This window comes from Ambystoma mexicanum, chromosome 10 (assembly GCF_040938575.1).
Source record: "Ambystoma mexicanum isolate Mex_15411 chromosome 10, UKY_AmexF1_1, whole genome shotgun sequence".
Classification (NCBI taxonomy): domain Eukaryota; kingdom Metazoa; phylum Chordata; class Amphibia; order Caudata; family Ambystomatidae; genus Ambystoma; species Ambystoma mexicanum.
Window position 1 is genome coordinate 392,393,218 of NC_090932.1, and position 24,457 is coordinate 392,417,674.

A 24,457-nucleotide genomic window follows, 5' to 3' on the forward strand; every position below is an offset into this window, starting at 1 on the left:
CCTGCTGGCACTAGGTACCCAAAGAAACCCCGAATGAAGGTTCCTTTAAGGTCAATCATACGTGCGTTTGGTCAGGAAGGGTAATTGCTTGTGCGTGTCTGCGTTTCTCCAGCGGTCTCTCTAGCCTGTGCTTTGTTTTTCCCTCTGCAGAATGAACGTGAGACGACCGCTTTCTTTGCACACGAGGACGGCTCTTTCCCTGCACAGACTGGCCCCAAAGCCTTCAAGATCCCATACTCCATCCGACAGAGGATATGTGCAACATTTGACACACCCAACTCCAAAGGCAAAGACTGGCAGCTCTTAGCCCAGAAGCTCAGCATCCACAGGTACACAGTGCACCGACCTGTCTCTGGGAACAAGCAATGCAGAATGATTTACTGGCATTTCTTTAAGAAAAGGAAACATCCCCTGGAGCTTAGACTACAAAGCAGTGTCAGCTTTCTCATAACTATCCTATTATTTCAAATGTAATTGTAATTAATCCTCCTACCTGCATACTTTAATAATTCAGGGCCTACAGAGCTTGCTGTATCTTTCTGCGACCGAAAAGGCTTTTTTTTTATTTTTAAAATAACCGCCTAGAAATATTGCTACACTGTAAACTGATCCACCTGGGTAGAGATGCCTGCCTCGTCGTCCTTGAGGAATGCTGGGACTGCACATTCGTGGTGCACACATATTGCAGGTTTCAATAACACTCTCCAATGCCTTTGCGGTTGCAGTGGCCTGAATGCACAGGGTAAGTTAATACTGGGGTACCATATAGGACAAGAGTGAGGTGGATTTAGTGATGCTCAGGACAGGCCTTTCGAAGTCAGTAGCTTCTGTTCCCGAGTTATAATTATTTGAAATGGGTAACTCAACTGAACCGGAAAAAAAAAGTCTAGGGGTAAGGACAAAGGGGTTCCTTGAAAGTTGGACAGTAGTTCGGAAATGGATGTTGCAGGAGAAATGACCATCTCTACCAGTGGTATTTCTGGAAATTTGCCCAAGTCAGAGTTTACCACTGGCAGAGGTGGTATTTCTGGTAAATTGGAATACTTTTTTTTCCAATATGTTTTATTGTTTTACCTTTTCCACCATCACATTGGTAGTGGGCATCAATAATGTATGGTAGTGGTTCATGCCTTCATGCCACTGTGATACATTTGTTAAGGCTAATTTTGAATTCTTTTCTGCATTACATTGGAAAGGGGATGAGACTGTGGGTATGATTGTCTCCATGAAATGGCTTATTAAAGCAAGGGCAATGTGGCTCATTAGGTGCCTGTAAGCCTGACTTAATGGTCATGTGTAAAGCGAGTGTCATGAGGAAGGGCTCAGAGAATGAAATAGCTGATATTGTTGCCTGCTCGGGCCTGTGCTTCCTTTTTCCCTGCCCCTCCCAGAAACCAGAGTGGGACAGGAAAGCAGAGGGTACATTTGTGAAACCACGACTAAATGGCATCACAGTGCAGAGGTTGTTGGAGGGGAATTCTTAGGGAGAATTCACATTTCTGTGCAAATACCCTTCAACCTTACAGACCCTCAGCTCTGTTGCTGAAATTAGGACTTTTTAATTTTAACCCTGGACTGAGTGAAACCTTTTCTTCACTCTCTCATGTGTTTTACCTGACTTGGATTGTTGTGTTTTCTCAGTTTTTGAAGTCTGACAAACTACATAGGCATCTGCTTTTTGTATGGTGACACACAGCACCTTCAGTGCAGTGTCCCAGAGAAATCCAGTAGGTTTCTCATAAGGTTTAAATAATTTTTCTTGTGTGAACTACTGCTACCAAGAATAATAAAGTGAAATTGACTTTACTTATTGTAGCTCCAGCACACAACATCTTCTGTGGTGTGCTGGGGGGTTAAATCGTAGCCCCTTATCCTACATTCTCATGTACCATTTTTTTATGTTATCCTCAATACTTTAAATGGCTGGTGGCAGTAGTTAACCTTTTCCTACTATTGTGCTTTTCCACCACAGGCTGAACCCTCAGCTGTAGTACAGCACCCATGGGTGATCATTTTGTCAAAATGACCCTGGTCTTCTTTTTTCGCCATTTTCTGTTTCTGAGGTCTTTCTTGGGTTTTACTCTGTGCGTTGAGACAGATTTGAGCCCTTTGTTTACATAGATTTTGGTGGGCTTCAGCCATGAAGCCTGCCTCTGGCTCCAGTGTGTCTGGAAGGACAGGAGGTGAGGGAGGGTCCCAAAACGTCCCTCTACTTTGTCTCTAGGAATGCTTGAATACAAATAGTTCTGATTGGCTGGCTGTCCTTTGTGGACAGCCACCCTGCTGTGTGATTAACAGCCTAGGCTGTGGATGAATGGAAGAAATCTGCTTAAAAGTTGAAGGTTTTGGGACTACAGGCAGAGTAGACCACTGGGAGAAACACCCAATGAAGAAACCGTGAACAAAGCTTGCTGCATCCTCCTGGACCTTTGAATTGCCTGGTGAAGCCCTGCTGCTGTGCTGAACTCCTTTTTCACCTTGACAGAGAAGGTCCGGGTGGAAGGACTTCTCCCCTTGAGCTAGTGGGGCCAACTAACTCTGAGACGAACACCACTGGACCATCACCCTCGACTTGCTGTGCCGCTCTGTTGTTTTGGAAGCGCAATGTCAGGGGTCGAGTATCCGTAGTCTAGTGAAACATCTGAAATGGTAACAAATCTGGCTAGAAGCTCCAGGATTCTCCTAAGGACGCTCCAGAAGTAGGACAACCAGATCCCGAGTCCACTCACCAGATTGCAGGACCCAAGGAGTGAAGGAAGCCCAACTGGTATCTGAGATCCGCGATGGTGTTGTTTGCTATGCGCTGAAACCGCAAAGTGTCGCTGAACCAAAAATAGCGATAGCTGCTGACGACCTCCCAATTACCGCCACAGAAACCCTCCAAATGTCTTCCCTCTTGTCCCCACGACTGAGGCTCAGGAACATGTGTCTGCATCGTTGAAGCAAGACAAAATCCAGCTGGACCACTCTTCTTCAAACCAGAGGTACTGTTTAGGCTTGGGGTACTTACGTCATTGTCTTTTGGCCATGCTCTTCTCAGTTGGGTATTGCATTATCTTAGCTTTTACAGTTGATTCCAACTCTCTTTTCACAGGATTAACAGCTTCGACCCTACACGTCATTTTTCTTCAAACTCATAAACTTTGTGCAAGACTTTGATTTAAGCAGTGCCTCAGATCCATAAACTTTGCTCCAATTGACTTATGTTATTCTGACTCCCTGCAGACTCTTCTGGTCCATTGACTGTGATACTGTTTGTCCCTTATAGGTGGTAGCATGTTGTAGACTGTCACTGCTGGAAAAGGCTGATCTAGATTTCAATTGAAGATTTAGTTGTCCTCACATATCCTGAGAAACTGTCTAACTGTTTTTCTTCCCTAACCTTTCCTTTCTGCAACCTCAGTGTCTGGAAAGTATAACTAGTGTCATATATAAATGCCATTACTGTCCTTGTCATTGAAGTCAACTCAGGGTGTATGAACTGTGTAAGAAGCACATCCAAAGATTATCCACTAACTTGTTTTGATTTTGAAAAGTACTTTTAAAGTATATTTATTGTTACACAAATTGCCTTTTTAAAGAATGCTTATGTAAAAATTCATACTAATTAAATAAATAACTATTAATAACAGAGACCATGAGTGTAAGTGTTACCTGGCTGCTCAGTCACACTACCAATTTGTGTAGTACGGACCTATACCAAAAGGCGGGTTAACTAATACCAATATGATAAGTGTTGTTTAGTCTCACAGAGTGTGACTACATCAATTCTTACCTAACAGGCATGCAGCAGCAGAGGCAGGGACATTGAACAAACACCTCTTGTGAGTGACTGCATGCCCCGCACGTGAGGGCTAGGTAACATGGACCAGATGTGAGTGAGGGGGAGGAGTCTCTGAGCTGAGCAAGTAATGCTGATCAGTGCTTGGCATTCCCCGAGAATGGGGGGAAGGCTCAAACATAGTGGGAGCATAATTCTGGGCATACCAAAAGAGATTGGTTGCCAGAATACCATGATACTGATCAGCTGTGTCATGCTCAGCATTCTAAGACTGAGAGTCCCATGATACTGGATGTCTGGGTCATGCTATGCATTCTAAGATCAAAAGTCCCATGATACTGATCAGCTAGGTCTTGCTCAGCATTCTAAGACCAAGAGTCCCATGATACTGATCAGCTGGCTCATGCACATAATTCTAAGACCAAGAATCACATGATACTGATCGGCTGGGTGATGCACAGCATTCTAAGACTAAAAGTCTCACGATACTGATCGGCTGAGTCATGCTCGGCATTCTAAGACCAAGAATTCCCATGATACTGATCGGCTGGGTCATGCTCGGCATTCTAAGACCAAGAATCCCATGATACTGATCGGCTGGGTCATGCTCAGCATTCTAAGACCAAGAATCACATGATATTGATTGGCTGGGTCATGCTCAGCATTCTAAGACCAAGAGTCCCATGATACTGATTGGCTGGGTCATGCTCAGCATTCTGAGACCAGGAATCCCATGATACTGATTGGCTGGCTCATGTTCAGCATTCTAAGACCAAGAGTCCCATGATACCGATCGGCTGAGACATGCTCAGTTTTCTAAAAAGGGTGATAAATTGAGGTAAAACAATAAACACCAGATATTTCTGGCATTCAATAGATCGCAAACACTGGAAAGGAGATGTAAATCTGTATGGTGGGTGGAACATTGAACTCTCGTGTGTATACTGTGAGATTCCTGTGGATCTTGCTCCAGCCATTGACATGGAACTCAAAGAAGTCTGCATGCTTCTGTTCTGTAGCCTGTCTGTGATGGAGGCAAGGGAGCAGATGGCGGGAAGGTCCTGCTTTCTCCTGAAGCAGAGTGGCTGCAATATTTGAACCACGTTCATTGACCAAATAACATTGTTTGTGTGAAATCACAGTGCACATAACATTTCTCCAAATTTGACTGGCTGTAACATTATGACTTGCTGATTGTAGGGCACAGATGAATTTTCAGACAATCAGTTATGGAGGTGAAAATGAATCCACAGGCTAAAAAGTGGAGTTCCTCCCAACTCTCGTCCCATCCATGTTCTTGAAGAAATAAAATCTTTTATTACCAGCACAAAGATCCTAGAAAACGAATAGATATGAAGCCTTATTTATGTAAGAAAAATCCTAGAACAGTGGTCTTCAAACTTTTTATGCTGAGAATCCCGAAAAAAAAATATTATTTTGCTGAGCCGCTCTGTCACATCCAGTGCTCAAATACGTCTCCAGTTGAATGGTGCCTGCGGAGTGCAACATGTAGCATGATAGAGTTGTTTTGCTGGGGATGTACTTCAAGGGACCAGTACAATCACTTCATCTGTGCCCCCCATCCAAACAACGGCACGCTGAAGATCAACAGGAAAAATGTTCAGTGGTTTATTTATGTTCTCATAATAGATGGGCCCCCTTTTTTGATTGTTGGTATTTTTCTATTTTCCTATATTTCTATTTGTGTATTTTAAACTACAATGTTTGTATAAGAATAAAATATGTTATTTTTGCAGAACCCTCTGTCCTGAAATTTCTACCTCTGTCTGAAGCTCTGTTTAGTAAAAGAAATAACTCTTTAAGTAGTTGTTCCACGTGACACTGTACTTGTAGTGTTGTTCATGAAAATTCCCCTGGTGTCTGCGTTTTTGGGGAATACCCACACATAGTCGAGATCTCATAAGAGATGGGGCATATTCAAAGCATCAGCAAATGTCACTTTGACATTTTGCAGACTGGCCCTTTCAAGTGGGGTGGTTGATTCTCGAGAAAAAGAGATGTTGAGCTAGGGGTGCTCCCAGTACAGGTCCACAAAGTGGAAAAAGCAATCCACAGAACTCAAAAAAGTAGTGCAGCACTTGCAGGAAAAACACACAAAATGTATTGATACACCACAGCTGGGAACATGAGATAAATATAGACAACTTCAACATGCACCAACGGCCTGGATATGTTATAGCCTGAAACAAAACAATTAGACTATGCAAAAAAAAAGTAACAAAAATATCCTAACATTATCAATAACTGGACGTCAACAGCCCTCTAAACAACTCTATACATTGTTAAAAAAAAAAAAACAATTAGCATTTGCCTTTTCATCACAAAACAGAACACCACCCACTGCAAGAGACCAAGAGTTAGTCTCAGCCACAGTATCAGGTTTCGGGTTTTTGAAATAGTAGTTGTATTGGCAAAATAATAAAAAGAGCTGGGGAAATCACAACTGTCCGAATGTCTATGACAAAACTAAACTAATGAACGTCTGTGTCAGGATGTTCAACAAATAAAGTGTCCTGCATCCTGTGCCAAAAACCCTAATCCGTCCCTTAGATGCTAAACTAATTGCATGGTGAAATGTGGATTTCTCTGAGCTATAAACTGATAGCTTATTCCTGAAGTTCTAAACATACATTTTTAAGGTGCAGAAAAGAAAAGGAATGATGTTCCACGAGGTTAGAGCGGTTCCCCTTCCCCTATGTTTCTTCTGGTTTCTCACAATCTGTCCTGCACGTCTGGGAAAAGTCAATAATGTTCCAATTTTTCCCAATTAGATGACTCTCTCCCTGAATACTCCTTTTTAAACACTTTTCTATCTCACAATTTAAAACGGGCAGGGGGGGACGATTCCACCCTTGCATCCCTTCAGTCTTCTCTGATCCAATGGTCATCATGTCACTCAGACAAAACAGGGACTTCATTCTTCTCCCTCTGTTCCATTTCAATGTCACAGTTTTTTTTAAATGTTTATTGTCTCTCTCTTTCTTGATCGTGTTCCTCATTAAAGGGGTACGGCTTCCTTTTTGTCACTATTGCACAACTTCAGGTTTCTTCAATTATTTTCTTACCACTGGTTTGCACTCTTGCCTGGGCTTCACTGTTTTGATTATATCTCTTGTTTCCTTTATTACTTTAAGGGTTATGGATCTTCTCTTTCAGTATCAACTGCTATGGTTTCTTACTTTCACAGAGGGGTTTTGATCCATGAGCTTTCTTAGTCCTTCTCCTCTCCCTGGTATACTCTCCTGCCAGAGTACTGCAGCTTCTGCTTATAAAGGGGTATGAATCGTCCCTTTAATCACTGATTACTGTTCCACACTATCATGGTGGGGGTTCTTAACCACATTTGTCTCTGCTCGTTTCTTCTTTTACTTCTCTTATCACTTCTACTTTCAACACTGGTTCACTCTCCTGCCAGGGTGTCACAACTGTCGCATTTGGGTGTGAGTCCCAGACTCACTGTTTGCCTGGTGTAGTATCCTGTCAGGGCTTTGTCGCTTTCCTTTCACTCACTTTTGTATCCAAGAGACAACACTTATCCAGTATTGGTTCACTGACTCTTTCTTCAAAGGCTTTGTATCAATTGTATTGTCTTTACTCAGTTTTTCAATAAGGTTTGGTTCTGTATTAACTCTTTGGCTTTCACTTAGACTTTTCCCAATGTTCATCTGAATTCTATTGACTTAACTTAGTCTTTTTGCAATTTTCCTATCCGTGTCAATTATATTGCCTTCGCTTAGGCTTTTCCCAATGTTTGTTTCAATTCTATTGCTTTCACTTACGTGTTTCACAAGGTTTGGGTCTGCATCAATTATATTGCCCTCTCTTAGATTTTTTGCAGTGTTTGTCTCAATTCTATTTCCTTCACCAAGGTGTTTTGCAATGTGTGGTCTGTATCAATTATACTGTCTTCTCTTTGGCCTTTCACAATGTTCATCTCTGTGTTAACTATATTGCCTTCTCTGTTTGGTCCCTCTCGTGTTGGGTGCGGTATGCAGTATTCGCCCTTAAGCACCCCGATAACCCATCTGCTCTCCCTGGGCTTATCAGCGTTTCTTTGTGTTTTCAGCGTTCATCACACTTCTCCATCTTCTCTGATTATCGCCCTCTGACTGGCAATGCCTTCTGTGAACCACTGTGTTCCCATGTGGCTGCACTCTATGTCTGGCAGCTCCAGCTGCCTGTGACAGGGACACAGCAAACTTCTTCCGGCTTGTCTTCTCTGTGCGCCATATCTGTCAGCCTCTGATCTGCGCTCCTCACTCTGCTCTCGTCCTGTGTCCCAAACAGCATCAGAACAAGTCGGATACAGTGGTAGGCTCCGTCTCTCTCCTGCCGGTTGCTCAGTTGTGTGCATTTTGAATGTCCTGATCTTACTTATTAGTTTCCATTGACTAGAACACAGCGTTTGTTTGCCGTGTTGGGTCATCCTCACTACTCCATCCCTGTTCCTTGTCTCAATACTAGAAAAGGGGGCAGAGATGCAAAATATTGTTGGCTAGAAAAGTCAGGGAATTCATTATGCACATTACAATAAGCCACACAGGAGTGTGGCAGAAATCATTGGTGTTATTAGGAGTTACATCTGAAGGGTTGTTTATATTTAGTATTCTCTTGCCAGGGTCAGTGTTAGGTAACTTCTGCCTTTACCTGGCCATGCAAAGGAATGTTCTCTCCAGAGAACTAGTGATGATATTGTTAGATTCATCACACTACCCAATGTGATCTCACCCGCCTTGGTCAGCAAACATGGACCAATCTCATAACAGGGGCAGTTCAATAACGTGCTTTTTTTCTTATTGAACCCTGCCACCTGAGAAAACTGGGGCTGTAACGCCCCAATGAGTTGAACCAATGAGCAATAAACCAACATGGCACACACCCCCTCTATTCATTTCCCATTCCCACTTTCTGTACCTGCTCACTATGAAGCTCCCTATTTCAATACATGTTGACAATCCTGGTACACCATCTTCTAGTAACCTGACTGCAATCAATGGCCTTCTAGAAAAAGCATGACAGGTCCACTCCTGAAAACCGCTCCTGGACCAACATTTCTGCTAATTTCTCCATATTATTTAGCCCATTTCACACTGTGGTTGCCTGAGATCCCTGACTGTGGCCTTCACAAACATTAAGTATTCTCTCCCAATCTGATGAGGCAGCGGACTGAGCATTCATCCCTTGGGAAACACTTTGCTTGTAATAATAAGCTGGAAACTCTCTCATTCATACTCCCCCCCCAACTCAGTCTGTTTGCAGGAAATGACGACATTAAGTCACATGTTCCTAACTAACAATTATGGCCTAATACACTATAATGGCAGAACCTATACTGTTAGACCAATCACACCTATATTTAAACATTCATCTTGCAGCTCTGCCCCTTTGGCTGAGGCTTACTGAAAAATGGCAAAGCTCTTGTTCAATATAACTAATATCTCTACAGGCACAATGCACATTGATGCAGTGCTATGTGTTTCACATTATACACTGAAAACTGAAGATGGCAAAAATGCATACCTTGGGTAATTGTATGTTTATTTGTGTCAGATAGTGAGTGTGAAACTGTGCTTGCCATGCACCTTCTAGCCAGCTGTCATGTAACCTGGAAACGTAGTGTGCTGAGCTTGATTATGGGTCGGTGTGCTGTGTGATTTCTGTGAAGTGCATGCAAAGTTTAGTAAGTGTGATGTCATGCAGAGTGTTGCATGTCGTTCACAGATGTGGGGCAGTATGCTACATGAAGAATAATACACTGCATCCTCTCTGTGGGGTGCAGTGCATACAAGAAATACAATGTAATGTTGTATTTCCATTTGTTATCGTGGTGTGTGCAATGACATTCTGTTACAGAATTCTGGGGATGTCATCACGCATACCAGAATTGACGGTTGGGGGCCGCTACTTGGTTTTGGCATTGTACTCAATGTCCTTTTAATAATAAACCTGTATTACCAGACTTTGTGGCAGTGAGCTTGTAGGGGAGGTCCCAAGCACGACCCACACTCAAAGCACCCATATTAAAGTGCCAGAAATGTTCACGCCGAGATACGTGACGTACGATGGGCAAATAAACCAGCAGAGAGCCGCAGTGGGGCTCTGCCCGGCACCGATCAGACCGACAGCACACATTAAAGTACCACCATCAAAGAAAACATGGACAGTAAAGTACCCATTGAGGAAACCATATTAACAAATAAAACGGAATGAAGATGGTCTGAGTACAGTCCCTGAAGAGGCCAAGAAAGTCCTAAAAGAAGATGAATGGTGATGTCACAAGAACTCGGACTCAATCACAGATAAAGAAAATGATGACCTGTGAATAACAAAAGAGACGAAACACCATGGATAAGCGACATCCTGAGTTAACGTAAAAGGAAGATGTCAAGTATAAGAAGCTTATGCCATAAGAGCGATGAAGATATGCGACCAGTTTACACATGTACATATGCTTGGAAATACAAGAAAGATGAGGAAATTGTGCGGCTTGCTGTGCTTAGTAGAAAATGAGTTGCGGCAAGCGCCACATATACATATCTTCCTCCAAAGGAGCACTTTATATAACATACATGTCCACTTTGCAAAAGGGCAGAACCAACTGCAAGTTACCAGAGGCCCCAGGAGTGAAGGCCCTCAAAACACAGGAATCAAAAGCTATGGACAGAAGCGAAACTCAGAGGCATGAGGCCCGTGCAAAGAAACCAAGGACATCTTAAGCTGACACAGGCTAATACAATTTATGACATCAAGCGCGGAATATCCTGTTCAAAGGAGTCGAGATAAGCAGCAGAAGGCATTTGGTGAACAGAAAGCAAAAAATCAAATCCACAAATTACATGGAGACGGAGACAATTTCATAGGGCCTAAAACAGGTGACCTGCCAAGCAAGAATAGTTGGGACCTTCACACCTCCGCACAGCCTTGAGCCATGCACAGATATCTGAGTTCTCCCAGACAGAGAGGCAGCATCGAGGCCTACAAATTAGAAACTAATTGACACATGGCCAGTGGGTCAGTGAAGGATGGTGGTACTGGTTGGTGGGAGGCTAGAGGAACTGACAGGCACCCTGCACCTGGCCGACCATTCTGCATGCTGCTAGGCAAAGATGAAAAGTACAAGGTGACATGGTATCAACCCAATCACAATGCACCAAGTAATCTAGGATCCTATAGTCCATAGAACTAATGAGACGTCATACTTTTTGTGACATCTACAGTGGTCATTCTGAAGGAGGGGCTTGGATGCCCCACATGAAGCTAGTTATCCAATCTCCTCTCCCCGTTACAGTATACAGATATAGTACATATAGTAAAGTTACCTTCCTATACCAATAGAATTGCATACACAGGTTTTAGTATTTCACGTCAGCGATGATGAGTTTTTAGTATAAAGGATGTAATTTTTGTGAAGGTCATTAAAGTTGAAGCGAGAAGGAAGATCGTGCCACTGCTGATATTCATAACTCTCCGTTTTTTGTACTTGTCATTAAACGGACTCTCTTCACCAAACCATTGAGTTGTCATTATTGATTTGATGCTTCAGTACGAATCTGCATCTCCTTCCATCTCACGGGTGCCGCTATTCCATCCTAAAGTGCTGTTAGAGAAAACCCCAGTCCTATGGGCTGGCTGGGATCCCTCCTGCACAAGCTAGTCAACGTCCAATGTCCATACGGGAACTTACCTGGAAAGAAGTGGGCACTGCAATATGTTTCAATGTTATCAAGTGATTATAAAAAAAAAAAACTATTTACGAAAACATACATTAAATATATGGGGGATGGAGGTAAGGAGTTAAAAGGTGTGAGGGGAGTGTGGGGTGGGGATTGAAGCATGGGGAAACAGGGGGTTGGGGGCTGCCCCTCCAATTTAAAGAAAATGGATTTGTTGTATTATTATTTAATTCACAATTTTTTGATTCATTGTAATCACATAGAACCCTTTCAATAAATGAAAAACTAATCAGCTGCATTGGGTGAAGATTGCAGAATGTGGACCCACCACAGATATTTTTGGCGAGTCCAGAGAGCTTCCTATTCAGTGGGAAGACTGGAAATATGTATTCAAGTTTTACTTTTTTGCATCAGGTGGAGAGAGATTTTCTGATGAACTGAAGTTTCCAACTTTGATTTGCTGTTGGGGGCGGAGGAAATTAGGATATAAAAAAGCTACCTGCGATGATAGGGGCTGGTGAATTAGGGGAAGATGGAAAGAGTGAGGGTTGCGGGTTGTATGGAAAACCAATCAAAAAATGCAAGCACAGGTTGGAAAACAGATAAATAGTGTTTAGGAGAGATTACATTTATCTCAAGGAAGCAAAATGAGGGGCAATCTGTGAAGGCATTAATTTCCAACTTAAGAGAGTCATTAGCATTGTGCAAGTTCACGGGGAGGGAGGATGAATATGGTGGTCAGTCAAAATCTCGAAAACAAAATCTCGAATGACAAAAAGCACGAAACAAAAATCTCGAAAAAAAAAATTTCGAATTTTTTATTTATTTATTTATATATGTTTTTGGGGTCAGGTAAGTAAAAAAAAGGGGTAAAATGAAAAAAAAATGAAAAAAGGGGGGTTGGTGGGGGAACCCCCCCATTTTGAAAAAAAACGCATTGAAAAAAAAATTTGATTTTTTTTTCGGCCTTTTGTTTTCGAGATTTTTGTTTTCGAGATTTTTTTATTCGGTATTATCACTATGAACCGATGAATATATCCATGATCAATTGATAATGCACACCTTGAACGTAACAAATTAACCATCGCTTATGGCAAGCTAAAAACCTGCCCTTGCTGGAAGCCTTGTCAATCGCGAAGGGAATGGAACTAACGAGTATGTGTTTGAATGAAGTCAATACACAGGTGGCCAAGGACTGTATGCAGATTGTAAAGGAGGTAGAGAGTGATAGAGACTCACAGGGGGAAGAGGTGAGGGTATGTGTAATTAAGAAAAACAACAGGTTGGGGGAAGCAGCTAGTGGCAGACAAACTTCATCACAAGAGCTGCACAAAGGCCATTTCGCCAGATATGGTTTTGAAAAATATGATATGAACCCTAAAGAATGTCCTGCTCTGAGAGTAAAGTGTGGAGCATGTGGAAAAAAACCAACAGGATGAGTGAGAATGCAAAGAGCATACAATATGTGGGGGAGGGGGAAGTAGAGTGGATGAAAAAGGAGGTACATATTGCTGGTGAAGTTGCAGGTGAAAAGGATGTGGAATACGTCCCACTGGATTCAGGGTCTCCATATACTGTCTTACCAGAAGATCGGTATAGGGAGATTTGGGCAGGAAAGAAACACATTCTAAATAGCAGTGATATAAGGCCAAGAGGATATGGTTGGGTAGAATTGATGTGCTGGTTCCTTGTGGAGCACAATTGCATACAATAGTAAACATATTCAAGCTAAGGTATATGTTGCAAATATAAGGTCGGGTGCTCTTAGAGTTTGGTGGCAGGTAGTGCAACGTAGACTAAGAAAAAACACAAGGAGCCCTGCCACCAATACTGATACTTAATTGGTCATTAATTTGACCATGATGTGCCAAAATATTTGGACATTTGAGTTTCCAAACATTTAAACCAACACTGTGTCATAGAAATACTCTGATACGCTATGTATGGAATAGCAAGAAATGTTATTGTGGTTATAAAAAAGCGAGATGTTTAATGCATTTAAAGCTTCCTTTCATATAGAAAATAGGAAGGATAACAAAGGAAGAAAGAAATGGCAAGAGGCAATGAAAAGAAGAGAAAGACCCAGTGAACAAAGTTTTTAAAAAAAGAAATAAATACTAGAAAGTCAAGAAACAGAGTGGATGCTGTTACCAACAAACAGCTAGTGGAAGTCTAATTAACATGTGCATTGATCATCAAATATTCAAAGGCACTTCATAAATGATGATGTAAGTTCCTAAATATTTACAAACGTAAAACTTTGTGAGACACAATCATTTTGTCAAATGGAGAACATACAGGAAAAATGTATATGTAGTTCACCATTAGTTTAAATCATAGGAGGTATTCATTCATGACTTGTATTTCTTTGTGGATATAGTCAATCAGTTCCTTCTAATTTTGAAAGGACTTTTGAAGACAGAGAATCATTGGGTCTGACAACGTGACCTAAGTTAATAATGGAACCAATTGAAGCTGGAATGGGGATGTTGGGGGCAAAGCTTTAAAAAAAACAGCAATGGTCAGGGTCGGATTTTCCCTAGGCCTTTCGGCCCGTGGCCGAAAACGTCTCTAAGGAATGGGGCTGGTTTCTGGCCACGTCTGGGCCGATTTGTAAAACAAATTTGAAAAATGTGAAAAAAAATGTTTGCACTTTTTTTTTTCTTTTCAAAAAGCCTTGTATCCTTCTTAGGTCGATAAATGTGTACCAACACAGGTTGGGTGATATTGTATGCATATTTGTTCTATAGAAAAGATCTTAAGTGTAAGTGCTATACAACAACATATCATTTGGTCTTGGAAGTCTGCTTGGATTCACAGTAATTTCACAATGTGGATCTGTACACACAGATATTAATGATAGATATGGTGATCCATTCTTGTATGAAATGTAGATCACATTAGTGAAATCATAACCATATTTTTTTTAGTGTACTTAGGAACAATGACATTTGATGCCACTTCCTGTTTTGGGCATCTGTGGGCATTTGGGAAAGAGTTTTGCTAAATCCAAGTTGAGAGTCAAATTTTGGCTGGCCTGGTATGGATGTGATGATGGATGAAGAGGTAGGGTTGTGTATTCCATGTAGCATGAGCGATAAGTGACTGAAGACACAGACCATGGAGATGGGCAATGTGGACATTCCGGATCAGGCATGGGGAAAAAAGGACAATAGATTTCATGGGAGCAGGTGTTTATTGGGTAAAGAGAGTAGATTTGCCATTGTTGTGGTGGATTATGCCTTGAGATGGAATTTGTAGACAATATCACTATGAGGTGTGTGATTGATAATCTGGAAAAGTTATTTTGAAGAGAACATTATCCGAATATCATCAGATCAGAATAATGGTGCTCAACTTGTCTGCGTGAAATGTGGAAGTACCTGGGGGTCCATAGAAATGAAAATCACTAGATAGGATTATACAATCCCAAAACGAATGCTCTAGTTGCATGTGTAAATAGTATAATTAAAGAGTCAAACTAACTGGCTCATGCTAATAGTATAGAGTGGAAGGAATGTGATCAGGATATGATGAAAGCATTCAGAGATACACCTCAAGTTGTGACATGGGTTTCACCCTTGGAGAAAATGAGAGGAAGGGAAATCAGTCCAGAGTGTACCCACATTGGTTGTTGAGAAATGGAGAGAAGAGAGTTACTGGAGAAGGACTCAGTGAGAGTCCAGTGAAGGTGTGTGATGTGGTAAGAATAAAGAAACCCTTTGGTTTCCCGAAGGGGTGCTCCCAATTCAATGATATGATATATGTGGTGACAATGAGCGAGAGACATGCAGTGACAAGTGATGGAAAAATATGGAGCATGGATCGGGTGGAAATAATTAATTTGAATGGTAGCCAACCGAGTTCAAGTCAGTGGCAAGTAGTTTCAGTCTCCGAGAGAAATGGCATGTCCGTAAATGGTGGTGATGAGGGGTATAAAGGAAGGTGTGTGGAAAGTGGGGATTCAGGTACCAGCAGCAGTGACCCAGGCATCGAAGAACATGTCAGTGTTTCTAAAAGAGAGTCTAGGGAATCAGGAGAATTGTTGGTGTTTGAGAATGGGTCTGAGGAAGGTAGCTCAGAAGTGTGTGATAGTGGCCAGAGGAGTAGGGTCAGGGTGAGAAGGAGACCAGTGAAGTTTGATGATTATGAAGTATGTATCTAAATATATTATTATGATACTGTTGCTAGCCACTCAAAATGTCAAATGTGTTGTATGCTCATAATTTTAGGTTAATTCTGCCTGCAAAAAGCTAAGAAAAGCAACAATGCAACAATTGCCTGTGTTATAAAAAAATAAAATGTGCTACTATGTGCTATATTGTGCCACATCTTAGCTACAAACCTAAGGTTATCAGCACTGCTACTGTCCCAGTGGCATGTGGCCATTACTCACTGCCAGGGTTCTGATGCCCTGTTAGAATACCTTCCTCAGACGATACTGCGCTCACATTGTGGGTGGTGCAACTGCATCTGATTAGAGTCAATCAGTGTTGTGGTTTTTTGAGACTGCAACTCTGAGGTTGTCATTTACTTCCCGTCTTGTGCAATGTTTTGTCTTCAGTGTTGTCAGTGGTGAAAATACTGTGTCCCCGATTCATGGAATATTTGCCTGGTTCAAAGTGAATTTGCACAGCTGAAAAGTGACTTTGCATTGTCAACACAAACCCTGATTCATGGAATGGTGAAAAGTGTATTTCTGCAGTGCAAAGTCTGCGTAAAGTCAGCGCATAGTCAATCTTGTAGTTCAAAATTACTTTGCCAAACATTGCACCGGAAAAACACACTGAATCAGAGTTTGCGTCTGTAGTGCAAAGTCACATTTCAGCAGTGCAAATTCACATTGAACTGGGCAAATATTCCATGAATCTGGCCCTATTTGTCACATTCAAAGAGAAAGTCCACATGTGTCAAACTGATTGGAAAACAGACCTTGACAATGCTGGCTAGCCTGGGCTCACTTTCAACCAATCGTCCCCCAATGAATGCTCCCATATTTTGATTGTAGTGTTTTGCTAGATTGAAGCCCAATCAGTCCTCTTGAGTGTCAACTGGGAGATTACTAGTTCCTCTGCCAGAAAAGGTTGCATCACTCAATCATGCAGAACAGCATTTTCCACAAGGAAGTATTTATCAAAGCTCGTCCTCAATAAAGTTTAGTTGCCTTTGATTTGCGCCAAGACATTTACCCGGTTATATTGTGTTTCATCAATTATTTCTGTTAGCAATGGAATTGAACTGTGACACCAGTTTAAATGAGTCCAGCTGCCTCTTGAGGGGAAACACGCTTGTATTCATTTTAAAACAATTGCCATCTGTTCCTTGAAAGGCTTATTGAGGGAATTCAGTTTTTAAAAATATCTAAAAGCTATGCCATGATCACAAGCCAGCTGGGATCGCACAGTTGGTTTGTTTTGCTGGTCTCCATTTCAAGAAAGAATTGCCATTCTGTATTTCCCAGTTCACATTTATACATCAGCACTCTTTCCCTGGATAGACATCTCACTTCTTTGTAAAAGAGAAAACTTTCATATTCTGCCCCCATCTCTGCACACAGAATAACAGGTTGTGTTTTGATTGCATTCATTTTGGCTTAGGACCCGGGGGAAAACAATTGTTGAGAAAGGAGGTGCCTGGAAAGCCCAAAATGTCCTGAAGAAACGAAGCACCTTTAAGGAGAGATGTGGGTGACCTATTGACTGGGAATTCTGACCCCCCCCTGTTGATAATTATTTGTATCACCAGTGGGGGAGATGTATGCGTTCGTGGCCAAGAAGTAGAAAGTAGCAACATCACAGACAGCTGACGGGCAACATGTCGGAAGAGGCAGGTGGACGTTAGAATGCCAACGTGATGGCTAGAAGACTCAGCTACCTGAAAGATCGGTAACAAAAAGAAGCCTACAGGCAGAAAAGTGATCCAGAGTGAGAGTCAGACATGAAGCCATCTGTCAACAATGAATTTAGTTGATAAGGGAAGTCCAGAAATTAATGTGGCAGTGGGGCAGACCCACGGACAAAGAAAGGGCTGGTGTATGGGCATACCATTGAGGGAGTGGAAGTTAGGGACATAAGAGGGAGTGGGTGGGAATTGAGGGAAACGCAGGACAGAGAGGTACAGGCTACCACTACAATCAACCAGGGCCTCCAGCTTGGCTCAGCTATGATGGACTGAGAATTTCTGAGCAACTACAAGTGCCCAGAATTTCTCCGAAATCCTTGTTCCTTATTGGCTGGAACATTCTAAAATGGATGCTACCAATTTGTACAGTAGATTTTAGCACACCTTGTAGTTCCATGTTACTAGCATCTAGTGCTTCACAGCATACTATGTAATCTTTATGCGTGATATATGGAGCACATGCCAACAGTTTAGCTTTTAAGTCTAGCTGCACACATTGGAGTGGCATCCGTGAATATGTCTACACAGAGCCTCATTTTACAAGAGGCAGCAGTTAAATGCAGGAGAACACCAATGTTAGCACCTGGCATCCTGTGCATGCTAATTTAAAGGTATTTGAGGTCACACTAACAAGCAAAGAGTAAGAACATGGTAAAGTCATTTGTACTCTTCCATTTTCCACTCTTGTCTTTTGAAAATATAAATACCCTCTTGCAAATATGCTTTGAAGGCAACATGCACTAATGGATTCCTCTGGAATCTGCGTGGATTTAACCAGGTCCAAAACTGAAGCAGATTCCATCGGAATCCATGGGTTTTACCGTTTAATAAAAATCTCATGCAGGCGGAAAATGAACTGCTCACATGAGACGGCAGAGGTGTGCATGATGGAGATCTTATGATATGATATGATGTGGCATTTATAACACGCCTGTACACAAGTGTTTCTAGGCACAAGAAGACAAGGAGGGGGAAACAACAAAGGACAAATGAATGATCTTACTAGGTCTTGTCTCAGACGGATCACGCAAGTGCAGTGGAGAGGGACGGGGAGAAGTGCCGGGGGCAGGGGAAGGGGGAAGTGCAGTTAGCATACAAGTGCAGCCAGTATCTCCATCTGTGCCCCTCCTTCAATTTGGGTCAGTAGGAACATGGGGCAGACCAGGACATGCGTTCTGCCTCACATGTATGTCTTAATTTGCCACTCTGGCCCATGTATGAACATTATTTAAAATGTCCTGTAGTTCTGGTGGACTTGTTAAAGTCGTCATTGGCGTACAAAGCCCTGAATTGTTTAGTATTTTGGTGCACCATGATATCTGGGATAGGAACATGAATCATCTTCTTCTGCTATGCCTGTTTCCTCATCGAAGTCTAATGGAAACACACCACTTTTCAGTTTTGCAATTAACTGTGCACTGATGTTTGTTTACATTTCAGGCATACAACAGCTGATAGTTGAGTCTTACAATGGTATAATCTTTAGTGTCACTACTACTGTGTCATCCCTCAGACTCCTACACTTTATCATGGCTTCTGAAAGAACCACATTCCCAGCCTCTGTGAAGAGTTTCGAACTTTTGTCGAGGTCATAGGCAACGTCATATGAAGTTTTCAGAGCATTGACTGTGGATGAGGGGGGAATTTTCACAATCTTTTTCAGCCGGCCAATAAGTGTAACTTGTAAGCAAAGAAATATCTTCTCTTGCTAATAAGGGACACATATTTTGTTGCTAAATGGTGGTTTAGTTTTGTTGGATTCAGGCTACCAGTATCCCAAAGTAGATACACACACCACATTGGTGCCTACTATCAGCACCCACCACAACTGAAGTGTGTTCTAATTCGAAACCTACGCTATCGTACTACTGAGAGTTCATTGAGAATTATGCTGTGTCCATGTCTGTCTTCCTTCTCAACTACGATTTTCAAATGAAAAGAAGTCACCTATTTCTAAATAGGTTCAGACCAAAGGATGAAACAATAAACACGTTATTGTTAATGCATATCGCACACTTGGAGGTATTCCTGCCAGGACTCAAGTCGAGGGTACACGTCGGGAAACGTAGTCCACCCACTTTTTTCAGAGGGTGGACTCAATTCCCCCACAGCTAAAATGAGAAACATTAAATGTCCTCTTTGAATTATGAATTAAAGTCGTCAGGTTTGCCGGCCAGACACTTCACCACTGCACTATAGAACCTGATGAAAAATAACATACAACTAAAGGTGAAATGACTCATGTTGGTACTGCAAGATCCAGGGAAAACATTTGTATTGGTTCTTGGAGTTTGAAACATGCACACCTTTAAACGTTTTCAAAAACACTATCAGGAGTAAATATCCTCTCCGTTTTGTGTGTGTGTTGATTTTATGACAGGCAAATGCCATTCGTCCTGTGCAATTTGGGTGGTTATGCAAAGCCAATTTCATGAAATGTGCATATTTCACCTTGATGTGCTTATTTCTGGCAATGTCACATCCCATTCAGTTTGTTCACAAGTCCCCCCACTTAAATTTTTAGGACTTGACACGTGATTCCTGCATATCACATGCTGAATTAGGCATTGCCAGTTCTGTAAATATTTGTTGTAAACAAATACATGCAAACAACTTCTTACACAGTTGTAGAAGTGCCAAAGACACAAGCACGCCAAAACGTGTTTAAGCAGAATCAAGACAAGAAAAGTCCTACCAGAGAAGTTATAGTCTACATGTCCTGATAGTCACTGTTTGAATATCAGGGTTCGTTCCATAAACCATTGAATGGTCCGATTGCCCATTATGAGCATGGCCCCCTTAAACATCCAGTGATGCCCCTCACACTGAGAACATTCCACCTTTGGCTCCTGTAAGCCTTTAGCTCTACCCCTACGTCTCTTTGCCCATCACTTTACAAAAATATCTCTTTACAAGCCACCATCTTGCCTTAAGCGAAACCATGTCACCTAGTCCAGCTTCACCAGCCAAATGAATTTCACAGGACTAACCAGCTGCCGCTTCAGCAAGCCATCAGCAACTAGACATGCTTGCTGCCCACTCAAAAGGCTGAATACTTACCTGGGCACTAGTTACTAGTTACCTGAGGTTCAGTTGATAAATACAAGGGCAGCAAGTAGAAATCAAATGTCAAGTTGCAATGGCAGGGCACATTGTGGCAGGATTACGGAGTCTGCAAATTGTCATGGCAGGTGGAGTAATCATCAGTTGAAAATCTGCATCATAAGTTGTTCCTGGAGGATTTGTAAGAAGTTTCTGTTCTGAGGGAAAGTGGTAGGGAGTTCCAGAGCAGGGGGCAGTGTCAGGAAAGCGTAATCCACCAGCTCTTGCTCTTTTGAATCTGGGAACAAACAGCTTGTGACTGTTGCAGGAGTGTGTGGGTCTGACATGTTTATTCAGGGCCAGTCTTTGTGAGAGGTAGGAAAGTGCAGTTTTGGAGAGGCATTGATGGGTGATGGCCAGGGTCTTGAATTTAATATGGCATCAAATGGGGGTGGATGTTTTTCCTGTGGGCAGTGATGTGATAGTATTTTGAGAGGGTGAGGGCAAGCCAAGCCTGAAGGCATTGTTCTGGATAACTTGTTCAGGTTACGTTCAGTGGTGCCGGTGAGAAGAACATTGCAATAATCCAGTCTTGGGCCGATGATGGCTTGTGCAATAGCAAGGCAGTTGTCAGAAGGAGGAAGAGCATGCAGGCTTTCAAGAGTTTTGTTGTGTGGGCAGCAGAAGAGGCTATGGCATTGGTATTTACATGTCGGTTCATGCTGAGGGTAGCAGCATGGTAAAAACCAAGGTTTTTTGATAATTGGGGATACAGGGGTATTGTTCCCATCAATCAGGAATGAGGGATAGGCTTGGTTGAGTTTGAAGAGGGTGATGTGACTGCTGGTGATCATGATTTCCATTTTATCATCATTCAAGCATAGACAGCGTGGTGCCATCCAAACCTGGAATGGAATTGAGATTGGTTGTATCTTCTATATAGGTACCAGAGAGGGGTATAAGGATCTGGGTGTCATTGGCGTAATAAGTGTAGGAGAGACCCATGGAGACAAGGTGGTCAAAGAGGGGATTGGTGTAAATGTTGTAAAGGTAGGGGAGCACAATCCTTGAGGGATACAGCAGGAGACGGGAGTTGGGGGGAAGCAGAGATGCTGATGCAGACCTGAGAAGAGCTGTTTGCTAGAAAGGAGACGACCCATTGGGTGGCGTGGGGGGACAACTAGCGACTGTGCTGAGGTGATGGCAGAGTGTGTTGTGGTCAACCTGGTTGAAAGCAGCTGAGAGGTACAAAAGAAGGAGGGAGCGACTCTGTGAGAGTCACAGGGTCATGTATCTGGTTTGTAATATCAAGTAGGTCAGATTCCATGCCATGGTGGAGACAGAAACCAGATTGATGGGAGCTGAGAATGTGATGCTGCTCGAGGTAAGATTGGATCTGAAGGGATGTTGCTCTGCCTAGAATTGTTTGCAGGAATGGTTCTGCGATGGTGGGGTGGCAGTATTTGGTAGGGACAGTAGGCTTAGAGAGGTTTTTTTCAAAAGGGGGAGGCATGTTATTCTTTGAATGGGGCTGGGACAGTGCAGGAGTTGATGATATGATATGATAGTTTATTTTTATAGCACTATGTTTTTCAAAGCACTTCACAGCAAGGGAGGGAACAAGGGAAAATACAAGGACATTCTTGCAGGCCATGAAAAACAAGAATGAGAAATTAACTATTGTACTTGACCTGATGACATTTCAGATAGTGCAAGAGCTAAAACACAAATAGGAAGAAAATGGGAAACAGACAGGTGACTACCGTACTACATTTCTGGTAGAGCCAGAGATTAACAAGAGGTGCGGGACGGGGGGGGGGGAAAGGAGGCCTGATGACATTTCAGATAGTGATGGAGGGGGGGGCAAGTAAAGGGAGTGGGAGAGGAGACAAACATGTGTGCTATCGTACCAGGTCCAGGAAAAATTCTGATAGAGTAAGTGCATAGAAAAAAGTATGGGAGAAGGGAAGAGTGAGGAAGATGGGAGAAGGGAGAGGAGGAGAAAACAGAGAATAAAACAGTGAGGAAAAAAAGTATTTATGATGGTGGTCAAGAGTAGTAGGATACTGTCAGTGCAGTCCTTGATAAGAGGGGCTGGGCAGCTTGTCACCTTTGCATTTGGATGGTTTGAGACCCTTGATTAATTTGGCCATGTCAATTTCTTTGATAGGGTGGAATTTAAATGGTGGAATGTTAACTGAGCAAGATGCGTTTTGGCAAGGATGGTGTACTACTTGGCATTGATTTCATCTTGAAGTAGGGCCGTTTTTTCTGATAGTGCATTTTGGATTTTACTGCACCAAGCGTCGTTGATGCTGGCTGTAGATGGTGGTGTGGTCGGGTTCTCGAGTTCTCGCAGAATACTAAAGTGCTTGCATGCGTTTGATTTTGTGTTAGAGATTCTCATGTTGAAGTTGGAGGCTTTGGCAGTGTGAATTGCAAATTTACATTCCCTGGCAATGATGGTGAAGTGAGATTTGGTGGAGGTATTTGGGTTGCAATGCCCTACCGCTTCGCTGGCTCGCTTCTTAGGATGAATAGCTGTTAAGTCCGGGGTGGTAGGGTTGGGCTTGCACAGTTTGAGGGGAGCAAGAGTTTCAATTGCTTGGGTTAATAAATTGTTATACGAGTTGACAAGGATGGTGGGATTCAAGATGGTGGGGGATGGGTAGGTGATATTGGCGAGTAGAGGAAGGAAGCATACTTTGGTGAGGGAGAGGGGTGTGTGCTGGTGTGTGGTATGGATGTAGAATGAGATAAAGTGGTGGTATGACCAAAGGCAGGGAGTGTTGGATTCAAGTTCAATATTGCAGTTAAAGTTGAAAAGTCAATCCAGAGTATGTCTTAGGATGTGGGTGGATGTCAAAACAAGTTGTGTGCCACTGATGTGATGAAGGGTATCAGGCAAGAAGGTGGCATTGGTGTCTGTGGGGGTCGTTGAAGCCAAGATTCATGTCAACAAGTAGTATATGTTTGGTGGTAGACTTGAGCATGGTGGTGATGATCTAAACTATGTCCTCTTCAAAGTGAAGGTGGGTCCAGGTTAGCGATAGGGATGTTGAATGGATATGGTAGAGGTAGGTGAGAGTGAGAGTTTAGTGGAGAGCAGATAATAGTTCAGAAGAGTTCTGTTGGTGGTGCCTGTGATGGGGATAGCATCTTTATGGATAATTGCAGCCCAACCGCTTTTACCAGTAGGTGTATTGCTGCAGTGTATTGAGTATCCAGTGGGTAAGAATAGGTAAAAGACTGGTCCAGCACTGGTGTGGAGCCAGGTTTCAGTAATGGCTAGGATATCAAAGTTCTTGGTGGTGATATGTTACAGATGTCAAGTGCATTTTCCGGGAGTGATTGGGCATTGATCAAGGTGCTTTTAACGGCAGAGGGGGTGAGGAGGTAACCAAGCTAGTTTTGTGGGCTGCTATGTTTGTCAGCATCATGGAAGAGCCCTCTGACAGTACATACATGGAAGGGTGAGAGTCAGTGTTGCTGTGTATGGCAGGTTCTGTGCAGGCACATAGGCGAGAGTTTCTGGCATGAAGTGGAGGGGGAAAGGAGAAGGAGGTAGTTGGTGCATGGGTATGGGAGGCTAAGTGAGTCAGTCTTGAGTTGGGCATCATAATTTGGTGGTGCTTTGGAAGGGACGGAGAAAGCTTGTATATCTGGAGGGGTGCAGGTTAGTGGTGTGGGAGGCAAATTGCATGAGAGTAGGAGGAAGCAAGAAGGAGGGGACAGGGTTGTGAATGCATCACACGTGTGTGTAAAGAGGGTTTTGCAGCTGTGGAATGTTTGGTTTCCCTTGGAGAGGTATTGCAGAGTGCAGCAAGGAGGCAGATAAGACTGTATGGCTGAGATGGGCTGATTGTGGGCAGTAGGCCAGGACTCGTATAATCCCTCCATGCCCTGGCAGGTCAAGACAGGAGCAGGTCTTTATTGTGGGCCTTTGGTGGGGGGCAGCTTTAATTTGTAGTGTGTGTCACATGCTACAGATTCAGAGATATTAGCACATACTACCTTTTCAAGCTTGGGATTTGTTGAA

The 24,457-nt window shown here is 42.7% G+C and overlaps 1 protein-coding gene across 4 annotated transcripts in view; it reads left to right on the forward strand.

The window, feature by feature from the left end:
- Window positions 1-24,457, forward strand: part of UNC5D (unc-5 netrin receptor D) — a 1,559,947-nt gene that overhangs the window by 1,490,746 nt on the left and 44,744 nt on the right. For all 4 annotated transcript variants that reach the window (XM_069617969.1, XM_069617971.1, XM_069617972.1 and 1 more), the window contains one exon: window positions 151-329. In XM_069617969.1, the coding sequence (XP_069474070.1) occupies window positions 151-329 (179 nt within the window). The remainder of the gene's footprint in view (window positions 1-150; window positions 330-24,457) is intronic.